The sequence below is a fragment of the Triticum dicoccoides genome, chromosome 4B (genome assembly GCF_002162155.2).
Source record: "Triticum dicoccoides isolate Atlit2015 ecotype Zavitan chromosome 4B, WEW_v2.0, whole genome shotgun sequence".
NCBI lineage: Eukaryota > Viridiplantae > Streptophyta > Magnoliopsida > Poales > Poaceae > Triticum > Triticum dicoccoides.
Window position 1 is genome coordinate 477,787,364 of NC_041387.1, and position 15,400 is coordinate 477,802,763.

Consider the following 15,400-nt stretch of genomic DNA (forward strand, 5'->3'; position numbering starts at 1 on the left):
TTCCTCTTACTAATTTTGAGCATTGTAATAGGGAAGCGAATAAGGTAGCCCATGAACTTGCCAGATTAGCTAAATTTTCAAGGGAATGGTTCGAGGAGCCTTTGATCGAAATTGTACAACCTCTAATAGACGATGTAACCGTTATTTCTAATTAATAAAGTTGGTTGTTTTTCAAAAAAAAACTTGTACTCGATATATCATCATCAATGCAATCAAAGCAGGACGTAGGGTATTACCTCTTTGAGAGGGCCCGAACCTAGGTAAATACTGTCCCCTTCGTCCCTGTTACCACTGATCCGAGATCCACAGCTCGGGACCCCATAAACTCAGGTCTGCCAGTTTTACCACCGGCATTGGTGTTTTCATTGAGAGTTCCGCTGTGAGATCAACAAAGGATCGATGGGATCGTCAGGCAACGACTCAAACCCTCAGGGCACTGCTTATGTCCAGCTTTAGGAGCAAGGAAGGAGTCTTTGTCCGGTGTAGACGACGTGCGAAGCCCCGAACAAACATAAAGTTGTCATGAATACTTCTTGATTTGGTGAACATGCTTTGAGAACGGGACACCAGCCCATTCATGAACGGAGCTAGTCGAGTTGCCATGATTTTTACCAGAATCTTTGCGAAAGCATGGATGAGACTGATGGGGCGCAAATGTGATATGCCCTCACCACCCTCCTTCTTTGGTAGTAACACTATGTTAGTTGAGTTCAGCCAAGGGAGGTTTGTAGTATGGAGAGTCGAGAATGAGTTTACTTATCACGAAATGGATAAAAAAGAATGCATTTAAAATTAAAATATGTCTAGATAAGTAGTATTTTGGAAGGAAGAAATTACATTTTAGTGATATAACGTGACACGATGTGATGGGGCAATTTTAGGCGTGTTGGAAAACCGAGCAGTTCTTTATTCCGAAGGGAAATACCGAGCAGTTGGCCTGTCGAATCATGGCGAGCTAAGCTTCCACGTTTTTCTCCTCTCCAGACTTCAGTCGCCTGTCATATTTTCTTTTTCGAGACTATTACAAGACATCCCTACAAGACCCACGCGCCAAAGCCATCACCACCGTCAGGGGGATCACCTACCATACTCAAAGCCCACTAGAACACCTTGATCCTATCATCATTCTCCCGCTGATAATTGCTTAGGCAGAGCAGTCAAGGGAGCCAGGGCGAGAAGACGATGCGGCCATTCAGCCGTCTCTCTCCTCTCCTCCTCCTGCTCCTCCTCGTCTCGCCTTCGTCCCCGCAGCCGCAGGAGCTCCAAGAAGAAGCGGGCGGCCTCCACGAGAGTTTCCTGCGTTGTGTGTCCCGCCTTTCGCCGGACACCGCCGACCCGTCCGAGCTCGTCCACGCGCCGGCGGACGCCTCCTACCCGCCCCTTCTCGCCTCCACCATCCAGAACCTCCGTTTCGCCTCGCCTCAGACGCCGAGGCCGTCGCTGCTCCTCACGCCCAGGACCGTCACCGAGGTGCAGGCGTCCGTGGCCTGCTGCAAGGCCCACGGCCTCACCGTCCGCGCCCGCAGCGGAGGCCACGACTACGAAGGCCTATCCTACCGCGCGCTCCGTCCCAGCGGAGGCCGCCCGTTCGCCGTCATCGATGTCGCCGCGCTCCGGACAGTGCGGGTCGATGCGGCGCGCCGCGTGGCGCGCGCCCAGCCCGGGGCCACCCTTGGGGAGCTCTACTACGCGGTCGCGGAGGGGAGCCGTGGTGCGCTGGGGTTCCCCGCCGGGACCTGCCCCACGGTCTGCGTCGGCGGGCACCTCAGCGGCGGCGGGTTCGGGCCGATGATGCGAAAATACGGCCTCGCCGCCGATAACGTCGTAGACGCCGAGGTGGTGGACGCAGGAGGGAGGCTCCTGGACCGGGCGGACATGGGGGAGGACCTCTTCTGGGCGATCAGGGGCGGCGGCGGAGGCAGCTTCGGCATCGTCGTCTCTTGGACCGTGAGCCTGGTTCCCGTCCCGAGCGTCGTATCCGCCTTCACCGTCCGTCGGCTACTCCGGCGTGGTGACAAGGACGAACAAGCAATGCTCCGTCTACTAACCAAATGGCAGCTCGTGGCACATGCCCTCCCTGACGATCTCTTTATCAAGGTGGCCATGGAGCCCAAGGTCAATGACGGCGGCAAGAGACGGCCACTGGTGGTATTCAAGTCACTGTTTCTTGGCAATTGCAGCGGGATGATTACCCAAATGGGCATCCATTTGCCAGAACTTAATATTAAGCCAAGCGGTTGCAGAGAGATGAATTGGATTCAGTCGATGCTCTACTTCTACGGCTACACCAATGGCCAACCGGCAGAAGTGTTTCTGGACAGAACACTCCAACCCAAAGAGTACTACAAGATCAAGCTAGACTACCTCACATCGCCAATTCCGGCAACCGGTCTAAGCATGTTGTTCTCCAAGATCGTCGAAGAGCAGGGCGGCTCCATCGACATCGACCCCCAGGGCGGCAGGATGAGCGAGATACCAGAATCCGACACGCCGTATGCGCACCGCAGAGGGTACCTCTACAATTTCCAGTACTTTGTCAAGTGGGGAAGTGACAAGAATGTGTCGTATGAGGAGAAGCATTTGGGTTGGGTCAGGGGGATGCATGAGCTCATGACACCCTATGTGAGCAATAGGCCTAGAGCTGCATACATTAACTTCAGGGACCTGGACTTGGGGCAGAATATGGAGGGCAATACAAGCTATGAGGAGGCCAAGGTGTGGGGGAGAAAGTACTTCAGGGGAAACTTCAGGCGGCTGGCAATGGTGAAGGCAGAGGTTGATCCTGACCAGGTGTTCTGGAGTGAGCAGAGCATCCCTCCTCTGGTTGTGGCCAGGAGGAAGAGGAAGGGACAGAGGCATGATGGATTGGTTTTAGAGATTTGACAGTTCAGGCGCAGGTTTGTTGTGTTCCTTCTAGCGTATGTTTCTCAAAAAATAAGAAATAAAATCCACTTGCCTCGTCTCTTGCAATGTTGTGCCGAACTAGGCTGTCGTTTTTTGTTTGCAGGAATAAAAGAAACTAGATGATATTCCGCACGGTGTTGCAGAAATGTTTTGCAATATATTTTAATGATATTTGATTGTATGGAACATGAACATTTGAAGAAATAATAAGAGAACCAAGGCTGAAAATACATATGATTATGGTGTTTGATTATTCTATAGATGTAAATTATTTATTAAGTATAAACAGCATAATAAAATTGAAATTATCATGCATGTCATGTACTCCCTCTGTAAACAAATATAAGAGCGTTTAGATCTCTAAAATAGTGATCTAAACGCTCTTATATTTCTTTACAGAGGGAGTATGTATGTAAGGTGGACATTTTTTCCATACATGTTCCATATTGAGGTGACATGTTTACATGTTAAGAAAAACAAGTTATCGGTGGCTAGCTTTTTAGATATCGAAGATACTTAAATGTGAGAAATGTAAAATGGCTAGCTATTTAGATATAGAATAAACCTGAATATGAAAAATGTTTGAATTGTAGCATGATGAATCCTCAGGAAACGGAAACATAAAAATGCGTGATAAAACTTGATCAGTTGCATCACATAAAAACCTGAAGAGTATGTGTATGCCATAGTTGTTGCAGGAACAAATGAAACTATCTATGAGGCTGCACTCGATTCCAATGCAGAGTAGACCAGGGTCCTATGGTTTCTATGTTATAGACCAAATAAACTCTATAATAAATTTTAAGGAATAAAATTCTATAAATTTCTTAAGCAGAAATAAAGAATCCATTTCATGAGAACGGCATTTTGGAGCTCGGCCTAAATCAAAATTCATACTTTTCGGTTTCAAAAAAATCAGAAAAAAACTGTACAAGTATACAAGGATGTGTTGTGTACGTGTGTAGGATGAAATGCCTTGAGATGCGATCTGTGCAAAGAAACAAATTCATGGACTTTTGGGATGAATGGTATCATGTGTTGAGAAGCCACATATTTATCTTTTTTGCACAACCCTCATTTCAACGTATTTCGTCTTGAAAATTTATACACATGTGTGTTTTGCCTCCATGTATATCTGTATTTTTTTAGTTTTTTTGAAATGTAAAAATATGAATTTTGAATTTTTAAAAACAGGCCTCCATGGAGGTCGAGCTCCAAAAGCAATTTTCGTCCATTTCACCTATATCTTTCCTACTTATAAACGTTAGAGTTGGTGGTAAGTTCACATGTGAGAACAACAATCTTCACAAATAAAAAAAGGCACCCGGCCCACATGTGTCACTAGCAAACTTCCAAGAGACATAAATAAACAAATGCACTTTTACTCACATATGAGACTTAAAGCAAATAACAAGTACGCTACTACTTTCATATGAGACCAGCACTTGCAGAATGCACAAATAACAAATGCAAAATGTGAATCCAACTCAAAATTATGCTATTATTTTCAGTTTCTCTTTTCAACCAAGCTCTTTCAAATCTATATCACAGAATAAGAGAGTGAACAAATTGTAACTCCAAAGCGACAATAGTCCTTGCCTTTCTACCCGATCGACCACCTTGTACGGTCAACTCACTAATGCCTATTCTAATATGTACCCAACATTCAGAATGTTATGTCTTGCAAAGAACCTGCAGATGTCTTAAGATTCACCAATGCATGCATCTTGATCTTTTAGTTACATTTTCACTATTTCTAATCGTGAATCACATGCGAAGGCCGCAGGACACCAATGTATTTTAACGACTTGCTAAAGCAGTCACCCAATTCCTCATATTTTGTGATGCCTTAGGGAAGGCGTCTGCGACTGCTTAATGGTTGCTCCTTGATCTTTTGGATCGTCCTCATGGTTTAGCTTATCATCATGGGTTTTGGGGGTCATTTGTCTACATCCGAGGTGTTCTTTTTGGGGATTTCTTTGCGATGTAGATGTGTGTGGGCTTGGGTCTGTTGCATGTTGGAAATGTCTGTAGGGTTGATGGTGCGATCATGGGGTTTTAGACTTTGGGAGTAGTCCGCATGTGGTTTGTTTGTAATGGTTTTCGCCCGGTTTTTCATTAATTAACTGGGCAACTCTCTTCTTCTTAATTAATCAATGAGGCAAATATTTTGCCTCCATTTCGAAAAAAAGTTTCATAGCAACGCATGTGCATTGTGCTAGCACATATAAATTTTGAACTCGTGGGATTGTGGCTCATTCACACCCTTCCCTCTCGAAAACAACACACTAATCTATGAAGAAATTAATGTAACAACTGCCTTAAGCATTCTTTAATGAAAATAAAAGCATTACGAGTTGGATTCTGTTTTGTCTCTGTTGCAGGGTTTCTAGCCATCACCGAATGCTCTCTTCCTCAAAGAAGGCAAGTAGTTCTCCTCCAAGCTTGCCTCTGACCTGACTATGATGGAAGTTGGCGATGACACCTATGATAGGACCATTTGGACCTCAAGGTTCTTAACCGTTTCAAAATATTTACATGGACTCTATTCAAGGACCACCTCAACTCCAAGGCAAAACTCCTTCACAAGCACATCTACCCGGATGCCACCCGCTCGAGATATGATCGCGACTGCGAAAAGGTCATGCACATCTTAACACTATGCCTTCTTGCCAACATAATTTGGCAGCAAATTGGTATCCTACCCCCAACCCCACCACCACCTCTCGGATTGCAGGATGCCAACTGATCTAGATCATCATATATAGCTAACAACCCTACTCACCATCCATTGGAAGATATGGGCATGCAAGAATGAAATGACCTTTCAACATGAAGATCACCATAGCTCAATAGTACTTCAACCAATCATTGAAGACCTCACATTGTGAACGCACGGTGGAACAATGGAATGAGGTATGGAGTAATATATTCATGTGGGGGAGCTACCCCAATCCCCGTGTATGAGTTTTCCCTGGACCGGGATTTACTAAGTTTGTGGGGGGAGGGCTTGGTCGAGAGGCCCCTTTTGGAGGAGGAGGTGATGTGATAGCTGCCGTGTGGGAAGGCGTCGGACCATACGGTTTCATGGCGGAGTTCCTCAAGCCTCACTTGAGGGGGTGAAGGCTGACATAATGACGACCTTTGTGAGGCTACACACACTCAATGACCATAGCTTCAAGGCCTTAACCAGGCGCTCCTCACCCTCCTCCCAAAGAAGCTGGATGTTGCCTCCAAGATTGACTACCGCCTCATTAGGCACATCCACATCTTTGTCAAACCAGCGGCCAAATCCCTCGCTACAAAGGGATGCATTGTGGTTGGGATCTCTTGTGGAGTTCAACCAATGCACATTCATCAAAAAGCATTGCATCCATAACAACTTCATGATGGTGCGAGATATCGGGTAGTTGCATTCACATGCTCAAGGAGCTACACGTGATGCTTAAGCGGAACATCATGCATGCCCTCGACTTTGTGATGTAGCACCAAAAGCAATGTATGTCAAGCTGACGACCACCATCAAGGACAACCTCATGATCCCCACGCCGCAAGATAAACACCCTCGATGTTGCCAAAGCATCGGGGCAGCCACCCTAGTTTCTAGCCACACTTTTGGGGCAACCACCAACCATACCATTGCCCACCCTCGAGATGTAATGACGTATGACCCAACCACGTGCAACCCAAGCCACACAAGCCAATTTCCTGCAAACCACGACCTCGCACCACTTCTGGGCATGCTGCTCTGACGTATTGTCCTATTGTCCCCACTGGGACGCGCCAACGAGTAGATAACCTTGCACCTGTCCCACAAGGTCACTACCCAAAACAATGGTGAGCTACAGTCGCATTGTATATTCAAAGCCGACAACGTTTCTACTCCCTTTCCCTTCCCAACGTCATATCTTTCTTCGGCCGACACTTCAATGGACATCAACTGTCTCGGGACCGCCGTCCCGCCGCCAATTGACCTTGATGGTAGAGGACGCCCCCCTCGAGTCCCGCCCCGCAACAACAACAAGTTGCCTCTCGAGAGTGATGCCTCCAAGGCCACGACGTAGACATTTGCCGATTTCAGTTGAGGGAAAACGGGAGCTATGGTTTTTGCCCAGGAAGAAAAATCCCTCTCAACAAGAGAGAGAAAGGATTCCCCAGCGGTGCAGGAGCTGGCCCCGGCGGTGTACAAAAGGATTCCACCAAGAATCAGGCGAGGAGCAATGGTGGGTCAGGTCGCAGCTAGTGGAGATTGGGCAAAGATGTCGGGCCGTACATGGACGAGACTACGATGCGGCAGTCCTAGAACTATGGTCGAGGGTAGAAGCTTGGGAGCTGCGTGTTGAGGAGCAGGACGTGGTCTCTTGGTCCTGGGAGACGCATGGCCAGTTGACCGTGATATCGACATATGTGAGCAGGTTTTGGGGATGTGAGGTGGTGTCGACATCGAAGCTGACTTGGAAATCTCGGACACCGTTGGAATGTCGTTTTTTTGCGCGGTTGGCCCTTAAAAATCGGTGTTGGACCTCGGACCGGCTAGCAAGGAGGGGTTTGCCGTACCAAGACACGTGTCCATTTTGTGATCAGGAAGAAGAAACGATAAACCACATTTTGCTCACGTGTGTGTTCGCCAGAATGACTTGGACCCTGGTAGGAGAGGCTCTTGGCAGAGCGGACTGGAAGCCAAGCCAGGAGGACACGCTTGGGGATTGGTAGGAGAGGCTCTTGGCAGAGCGGACTTACGTACAGTGATGCTACTTGTCATATGGGAGCTTTGGAAGGATCACAGTGCCATTGTTTTCGTCGGTGATACCCATCATCGAGAGGCTCATCCAGAAGGTGAAGTCTGAGGCCAAAGTGTGGGCTACGGCAGGGCTAATTAAGAGGGAGTTGGAGAGTTTTCGAAGTAGTTTGTATAGGTTGGCTATGAGGAAGGAGTAAGGTACTTGTTTGTAAGTGGAGTGGGTGCGCGCTAAAAGCCGCACAGACATGTACATGTAACTTGTGGTGAATGCTTTCTTTGCCTTTCTTCTTTAATATATGATATGCACACATATTCGAGAAAAAAAAAAGCATAGCTCCATGACGATGCCTCCAAGGAGGAAGATGACGCCCATATGCACTTCCATCGTCACCATAACCAATGTAAGGTGATGCTTCCGCCGGAGCTCCTCCTCTCCCGCTGAGGCCCCCACGGGAGTGGGACTTGCAGATCTGGAGCACTCAACAACGCCTGGATCACAAGAATTGACCATGGTGCATGACACACTTCCACCGTCCGCCAAGCACTACCGCATGACATCTTATTGGGGCATACTGCCACGAAGAACCCAACGCATACGCGCTGCCGTCGTCATTCCGAGGCCGCCGTCCGGGCATCCATGCCACGCCCGACCACCATAGCCAGACCACACCTCGACCACGCTCCTCCTCCCGCATATCCAAGCCCATCATCTGTCAGCAGCGTACTCGGCCCATTTCGTAGTACCTTAGGAATGTCGTTACCTCACAACCCTTTTAGAGGCGATGGAGCTCGTCCATCACTCGGGCAAGTCGACGCGTCAAAACGCCATGCAAAAGCGTGCGCGGATCCAGCCATGCAAAAGCAAGCGTGATCACAGCCATCTCCACCAATCGCACGTTATTGCACGCGCAAAACTCGCCCCCAAATTCAATGGAGCGCTAGCGCACAGCAATAGAATTTGGATCGAGGATCCTACACACGAAGAAAACAATCCCTTCCCCGATCGCGATCCAGGCGACTCCCAGGAGGAATGGGGTTCATCTCGGGGATCATGATGGGGTTCATCCTCGGCGTCGCCCTCATCGCCGGCTGGGCGAGCGCCATGGCTCGCCGCGCCCACAAACGCAGTGCCAAGGCAAGTGCGCCTGCCGATACTGTAGATTGATCGCTGCGTGCATTCATGCGATGTTTGGTTTGCGTTGTGCCATTGTCGATGATCTTTTTCGCATCGACTCGTAGATATATGTTCAGGTTGGACCCTGTGTTTTTTTTAGAGGAAAAGTTGGAGCCTGTGTTGATCCGCTAGAAGGATTCAGGCTTAAGGACGTTTTCTCAGGTTCATTCGTTGAACGTTTGCGTTCTGAAAGCGGTTTCTGCGTCTGACGCTGCGACTTTGGGAATTAAATTTTGCTCAAGCCAGAGTCCCTGACGGCAATGCGCCGGAGTAGATTCGTCCTGGGAACTCCTTTCAGTTCAAGTTCTGTTTCTACACTGTTGTTGAAATGAAGCTGCAAGTGGAGGTTTCGTTTCGTGATAAATAGTTTGAGAAACAAAATTCGTTTTGAAACAGGCTGCCGATGTCAATGTGCTAGGATCTCTCAACCGTGAGGATCTGAAGAAAATATGCGGAGAAAATCTCCCTCAATGGATTTCATTCCCGGAGTATGACCAGGTGAAATGCTACCTGTTGTTGTGTTACTGTGACTCTTTCCACATTCCCGATTAATCATAATATGTAAAATATGCACAACAACAAGCTCCACAACTCTAGTCTTTTACTAGACGTGATTTGAGTTCATACCAGACAAGTCATAAAAATCCTAATTTTAACAAATTCAAAACGTAGGACAAAATTACCCCAGTATCATTACAAATAGGTGTAAGCTGAAAAAAATTCCGATATGAGGATTGCATTTTCCAACTCAGTTATCCTTGTGGCGGTACCAAGTACCAATGATTTCCTGGCATAATGAGTATGCTCACCTGATATTTTGCTTGCTTTCGTACTTTAACGTTTCGGTTTTGCTCTTCAGGTTAAATGGCTCAACAGACAATTGAGCAAGCTTTGGCCCTTTGTTGAGGAGGTACACACAACTTCCTACGTTCTTTCAGGAAACTGTTGGGGAGATTTCCATATAATTAGATTGCAAGCACATAAACTACGTACTGTTCTGCTGTTGAGACCTGTTTTTATGTACAGTTGCATTTGGTTACAGGCAGCAACCATGGTCATCAGGGACTCCGTGGAGCCTATACTCGACGTTTATCGACCGGTGGGGATATCCTCACTCAAGTTCAGCAGACTCTCACTAGGCACCGTGCCACCTAAAATTGAAGGTTGCAAGGACCACGTGGCATTAATTCTACAGTATTAAGTGGTAGATAATCTTGTTCTATAGGCTACTGATGAGTGATGATGCTGTCCAGGCATTCGGGTCCAGAGCTTTCAGAAAGGGCAGATCACGATGGACATTGACTTCAAGTGGGGCGGGGATCCGAATATCATCCTTGCAGTTGAAACTCTAGTCGCTTCACTCCCCATTCAGGTCTGCAAATCTGCCGCCGGCCGACAAAACGGGCCTACCTTAAATTTTCTGTAGGTTTTCAGTGACAGTTTGAACCTGGTGAAATTTGACCTTACAAGTTCTGTTCGTCCAATATCTACTCTGCGAGTAGCACAAGCATTTCAATCAAACTACAAATGGTAAAACAATTATCTTATGCTGTACTGCTTGTATACAGTTCAAGAACCTTCAGGTGTTCACCATCATCCGCGTGGTCTTCCAATTGTCTGACGAGATACCATGCATCTCCGCTGTTGTTATTGCTCTTCTTGCAGAGGTACCACTCTAAATTTCTCCCGTTATGAACCCTTGAACATCACTGGTTCTCTGGTGGCCGCGGTAAATGTTTTCTTCTGCATCGCCTTCAGCCAAAACCGAGGATCGACTACACACTGAAGGCGGTCGGGGGAAGCCTGACCGCGATGCCCGGACTGTCAGACATGATCGACGTATGTCACGAGTTTGCTTCCTCTCCTTCTTGCTGCTTGCATTATCTGTGTCAACGGTTGATGATTGTTTGATTACTCCTTTTTCTGCAGGACACCGTGGCGTCATTGATCACTGACATGCTCCAATGGCCGCATAGAATCGTCGTTCCACTGGGCGTTGACGTGGACATAAGGTTCTGTTGACAGAGCTCGGTCAGGAGTTGAAATTAGGGTGTCTGTCTGTCTGAGTGACTGACAACGACATGTTTCCGTGCAGTGATCTGGAGCTGAAGCCGCATGGGAAGGTGACGGTAACGGTGGTGCGCGGGGAGTCGCTCAAGAACAAGGAGTTCATCGGCAAGTCGGACCCCTACGTGGTGCTCTTCATCCGCCCCATGTTCAAGGAGAGGACCCGGGTCATCGACGACAACCTGAACCCGGAGTGGAACGAGACGTTCGAGCTCATCGCCGAGGACAAGGAGACGCAGCACATCATCCTGGAGGTGTTCGACGAGGACAGCCTGAAGCAAGACAAGAGGCTGGGCATCGCCAAGCTGGCCCTGAGCGACCTGGAGGTGGAGAGCGTGCAGGAGATCAACCTGCAGCTGCTGTCGTCGCTGGACACCACCAAGGTCAAGGACAAGAAGGACCGGGGCGTGCTCACCGTCAGGGTAAGCCCATGCCTTCTCCTCGCTTTGTACGTTTCGGAGCGAGCAACAACTCGATCGAGCTGTGTGTTCGCAGGTGTTCTACCACCCGTACACCAAGGAGGAGGCGCTGCGGGCGCTGGAGCTGGAGAAGAAGACGGTGGAGGAGCGGCTGAAGACGAGGGAGGCGACGGGGCCCGCCGTCAGCGGGTCCGCCGACGCAGCCAAAGGCGCGGCCGCTCCGTCCACGGTCACCAACGTGGCCGGCACGGGCGTCGCGGCGGGCGCTGCCGTGGCCGGTTCGGACGTTCACAAGGACGGGTCGGGCGTTCACAAGGACGGGCCGGGGGTTCACATGGTGGGCACGGGGATCGACGCGGTCGGCAAAAGCATCACCAAGGCCGGCAAGTTCGTCGGCCGGACTGTCACAGGGCCCTTCAGCAGCCAGAGGCGCAGCGCCGCAAGCGTGCCGACGGTCGACGAGTGACTGATGATGCAACTGCGAGCGTAGCTTTACCGTTCCCGTCTCCTGCTACTCTTTAGTTACTTAGTACTACTACCGGTAGTTGTTATCTGTCTCCATTTTTCACCATCATTTTTTTATCAGAAACATAGTACTACAGTACATGTTTGTATTTGTCTTTGTCTTTGATTTGATTTCGACATTGTTTGCATCTGCCGTATTTGAGTATCTTTCACATCTGCGTCTGGTATGAAATGGAAACAAATCTGGTACAGTCTAGAAATCGTTTTCTTGCTTTTGCGTCCAAGAGCAACTCTAATGTATGGCCAAAACCTATTTAGAGCTATAAAACAGTCACTATTGGAAAATATTGGCGTCTAACACTCTCTCAATAACCCTTTAGTGGTGCCCAAATTTGCTTTTGGTGCCGTATAAAAAAACTGTCCCTCTGAACTAAAAGAGCGACGCAAACCCACAACCCCCAAACCCATCTCAATCCCTCCAATTCGAGCTGGAACCAAATTTTACCTCCCAACCGCCCGCTGCCGTGCTCCGACCACGGTGCCCCGACCCCCGGCACCGGTTACCCGTCTTCCCTGACTCTGAAGACAATGGAAAAGTTGGCGCATATAGCCACTCAAATTGAAAAGGGCACGGTGTCTCCCCCACCTGGCGCAACGCCGTGTTGACTTGTATACGTCCTTCCCTGTCAATGGTCGGCTTCCAATTCCTTCACGGCGAACAAGGGGTGGCACACTGTGACGAAGATTGTGGATGGGTTGACAGTTCGGCCGCTCAAGAAGCAGAAACCAACGAATCATGCGACCCCGCCTCCCCACCTACGATGACCCCTACACCACCTCCCACTCAAAGCCTACTCCAACCTCTAATTCCCCGACTCTGATGCCGGCTCAGGGACACAACAAGTGCTTATGGAATTACCTCCAATGTAAAAAACATTTATTTTCTTTTCAACTTCGGTAATGTTGAGGTCTAATTTGTACACTTGGACATTTGTATGCAAAAGGACATGTAAGTGGATTAGTTTATGGCAAGGTTCAATGAAGATTAGATTGTTTTTGATGGCCTCAACTTCTCGGTTTAACAACGAGTGGAGCAGAGGAAGATGTGGTTGAGATGGAGACTTCAACGATGAAGAAGAAGCACACACGATTGAGATTGCACGGTTGAGCTTCTCACAACCTCCTCCTCCAGGGTGCTAGTCAATGGCATTCCTTATGTGCATATAGATCATGGTCATGGTCCTGGGAACGACGACACCTCTCACCATTGTTGTTTTCAATCGCTATTCATCCTCTATATGGCATCCTAGACATTCCACTCAACAAGGTCGGCTACACAAACTTATAAGAAGATCGTTGTATGTTGACAAAATTGCTATTTTTGTGGCTCCCGTAAAGGAGGACATCACCACTTTATCCCATGTATTGTGTAACTTGGTCATCTCAATAATCTCGTGTTGGCGTACATAAGTCTGGACTCTTTTGTACCCCTTACTTGTGCACGGGCAGTTGTAGCCACGCCTATGACACGGCTTGATGGGGCAGTAGAAGGCAAGATACAAGACTACCGAGGCAGCATTCAACCTAGTAAACAAAGAGCAGAAGACAAGCTAGACCTCCCCCGGTGAGATCCTTGCCGGGGCGGCTTGCATAGCCCCGGCAAGATCCTTGCCGGACGGCTTGCGAAGCACCAGCAAGGCCACCACCATTGAGGCTGAGAGCTCTGACACCATCGACAACGTCAGGACCAAGACTCAGGGGCACATGCGCAGTAGCATGCAGATCTTTGTGAAGACTGGTGGCATGCAGGTCTTCGTGAAGACCAGAAGACGAAGTCCCCCGGCAAGGCCCTTGCCGGGGACGACTGCGAGGCCCCGGCGAGACCCTTGCCGGGGACAACTGCGGAGCCACAGGTAGGCCCGCACACGATAGGGTTTCGCCACCCCATGGCCGTTCCAGCGCGGCACCAGCCTGCCAACTAAGCAAGCACCTACGTGGTGGCATGCAGATCTTCGTGAAGATCCTGCCACCACGCCAGCATAGCGGCTAGCTAGTCATCTTGGCGCTGCATGCCTCGTCAACCTGGATGTGTGTCAAGACGGGGTGAGTCGGCGACAGATGGGACGGGCTCTATTATCGTCCCCGATAAAGTTGGAGGGCACGTAAGCAGCGCGTTTAATGCGTTTGTCCTACAACATTAGTGATAAGCATGTACACTGTAGCTACTTTACACCTCCTGTGTGCCACTGTGGCAACCCCTTTGGACGTATAAAAGGAGGCTCAAGGCGTACTAGAGGAGGATTCGAACTTTTGGACCAGACACACATAGTGGCTAGTCAAGGTTCAAGAATACTAAATATACACTCAAAGCAGGACTAGGGTTTTACGCTCCTCAGCGGCCCGAACCTGGGTAAACATCCCTCGTGCTAATCACCAAACCTGCTCTTTGTGCTTTCCAGCCTCCCCACCAACCGTAGAAGGGATCCCCATGATCCATAGGTGTCGTTTCCCCGACATCTTTGGCGCTAGGTAGGGGGACTGGTTGTGCAAATCTGGTCTGGTAGTTAGTACGTTAGTTTCTTCATCATCATGGCTCCGAAGAAGAAGACGACCACGACGATCGGTTCGTCTGGAGCAGGTCTGCTCGTGCCGGCACGAACGGGCGACAGGGTAGATGCTGGTGGCGGAGGAGATCAAGACCATCTACATCATTTTTGGTACTAGAAGCCAGGCGAGCGGCATCGTCCGCAGCCATGACGATGATACGCGTACTACCGCATCCAAGGACGGAGCCGTGCTGCCTACGGGCAGTGTGGGGACCTCCAAGGGTAGGAAGACGACTCCACGGACGCATGCACCGCAGTCCTCCCATGTCGTGCGCGACGAGCAACGCCGCGACGTTGGTGACCCCGGGCGTCACCACGACAAGAGCCCTCAGGATCATTCTCGAGATGCGCAGGGCCAACATGCACGCCAAGATGCTGGTGAAAAAGGCACGCGGCCGCGGAACCATGATGGAGCTCCTTCTAACATAGTTAGAAGTCCAAGCACCTCCCGTTCCTCGCGTTTGTCGCTGCCACCCACACGAGCAGAAGCGTTGGCACGAGCACAACTGCCCCTCGACTTTCCTCCCGCTACAGAGAAGCAAAAAGAGTGGAGGGCTGCTATCCAAAGGCCCTTATCGGGTAATACGAGTCACTAGGCCCGGCGCAGTCCGCCTTGAGACCGAAGATGGTATTCCAGTGAGTAACTCCTGGAGTATCAAACATCTTCGCAAGCTTTACCCGTAAGGCGCGGTTGCCGGGACCCCCGGTAACCCCTTTTGTACTAGCCTTGCCAGCAAGGCATGTAACCCTATGTACAGAGCCATGCGTAGACCCTGTGCGCAGTCGAATAACTTTCAGTATATACAGTTCCTGTTGATTTCCATGTTTATGTATATACATATATGCATGCCTGTCCAGGATACTGTGCTACCCTTGTTTCCAGCAAGTAATGATGAACCGCTGAGGTTCCATATTTTCTCTTCTTTCTTTTTATCAAGGACAGAAGATTCCCTCTTATACAGGTTTGCCAGGGGATAGTATGGGCACCAACAGGCGCTATTCAAAGTGGCATCTTGCAGAAAAG

The 15,400-nt window shown here is 49.3% G+C and overlaps 2 protein-coding genes across 2 annotated transcripts; both read left to right on the forward strand.

Moving 5' to 3' along the window:
* Positions 1-1,075: 1,075 nt before the first annotated feature.
* LOC119290977 (berberine bridge enzyme-like 28) lies at positions 1,076-3,138 on the forward strand. Its single transcript, XM_037569660.1, has one exon. It carries the CDS (start codon positions 1,183-1,185, stop codon positions 2,881-2,883), a length of 1,701 nt encoding a protein of 566 aa, XP_037425557.1. The 5' UTR covers positions 1,076-1,182; the 3' UTR covers positions 2,884-3,138.
* Positions 3,139-8,510: 5,372 nt separating this feature from the next.
* Positions 8,511-11,958, forward strand: LOC119293770 (synaptotagmin-5-like). Its single transcript, XM_037572135.1, has 10 exons — positions 8,511-8,780; positions 9,216-9,317; positions 9,679-9,729; positions 9,862-9,982; positions 10,073-10,191; positions 10,388-10,486; positions 10,578-10,658; positions 10,749-10,831; positions 10,915-11,308; positions 11,382-11,958. The coding sequence occupies exons 1-10, from the start codon at positions 8,676-8,678 to the stop codon at positions 11,769-11,771; spliced, it is 1,545 nt and encodes a 514-aa protein (XP_037428032.1). The 5' UTR covers positions 8,511-8,675; the 3' UTR covers positions 11,772-11,958.
* Positions 11,959-15,400: the final 3,442 nt, after the last annotated feature.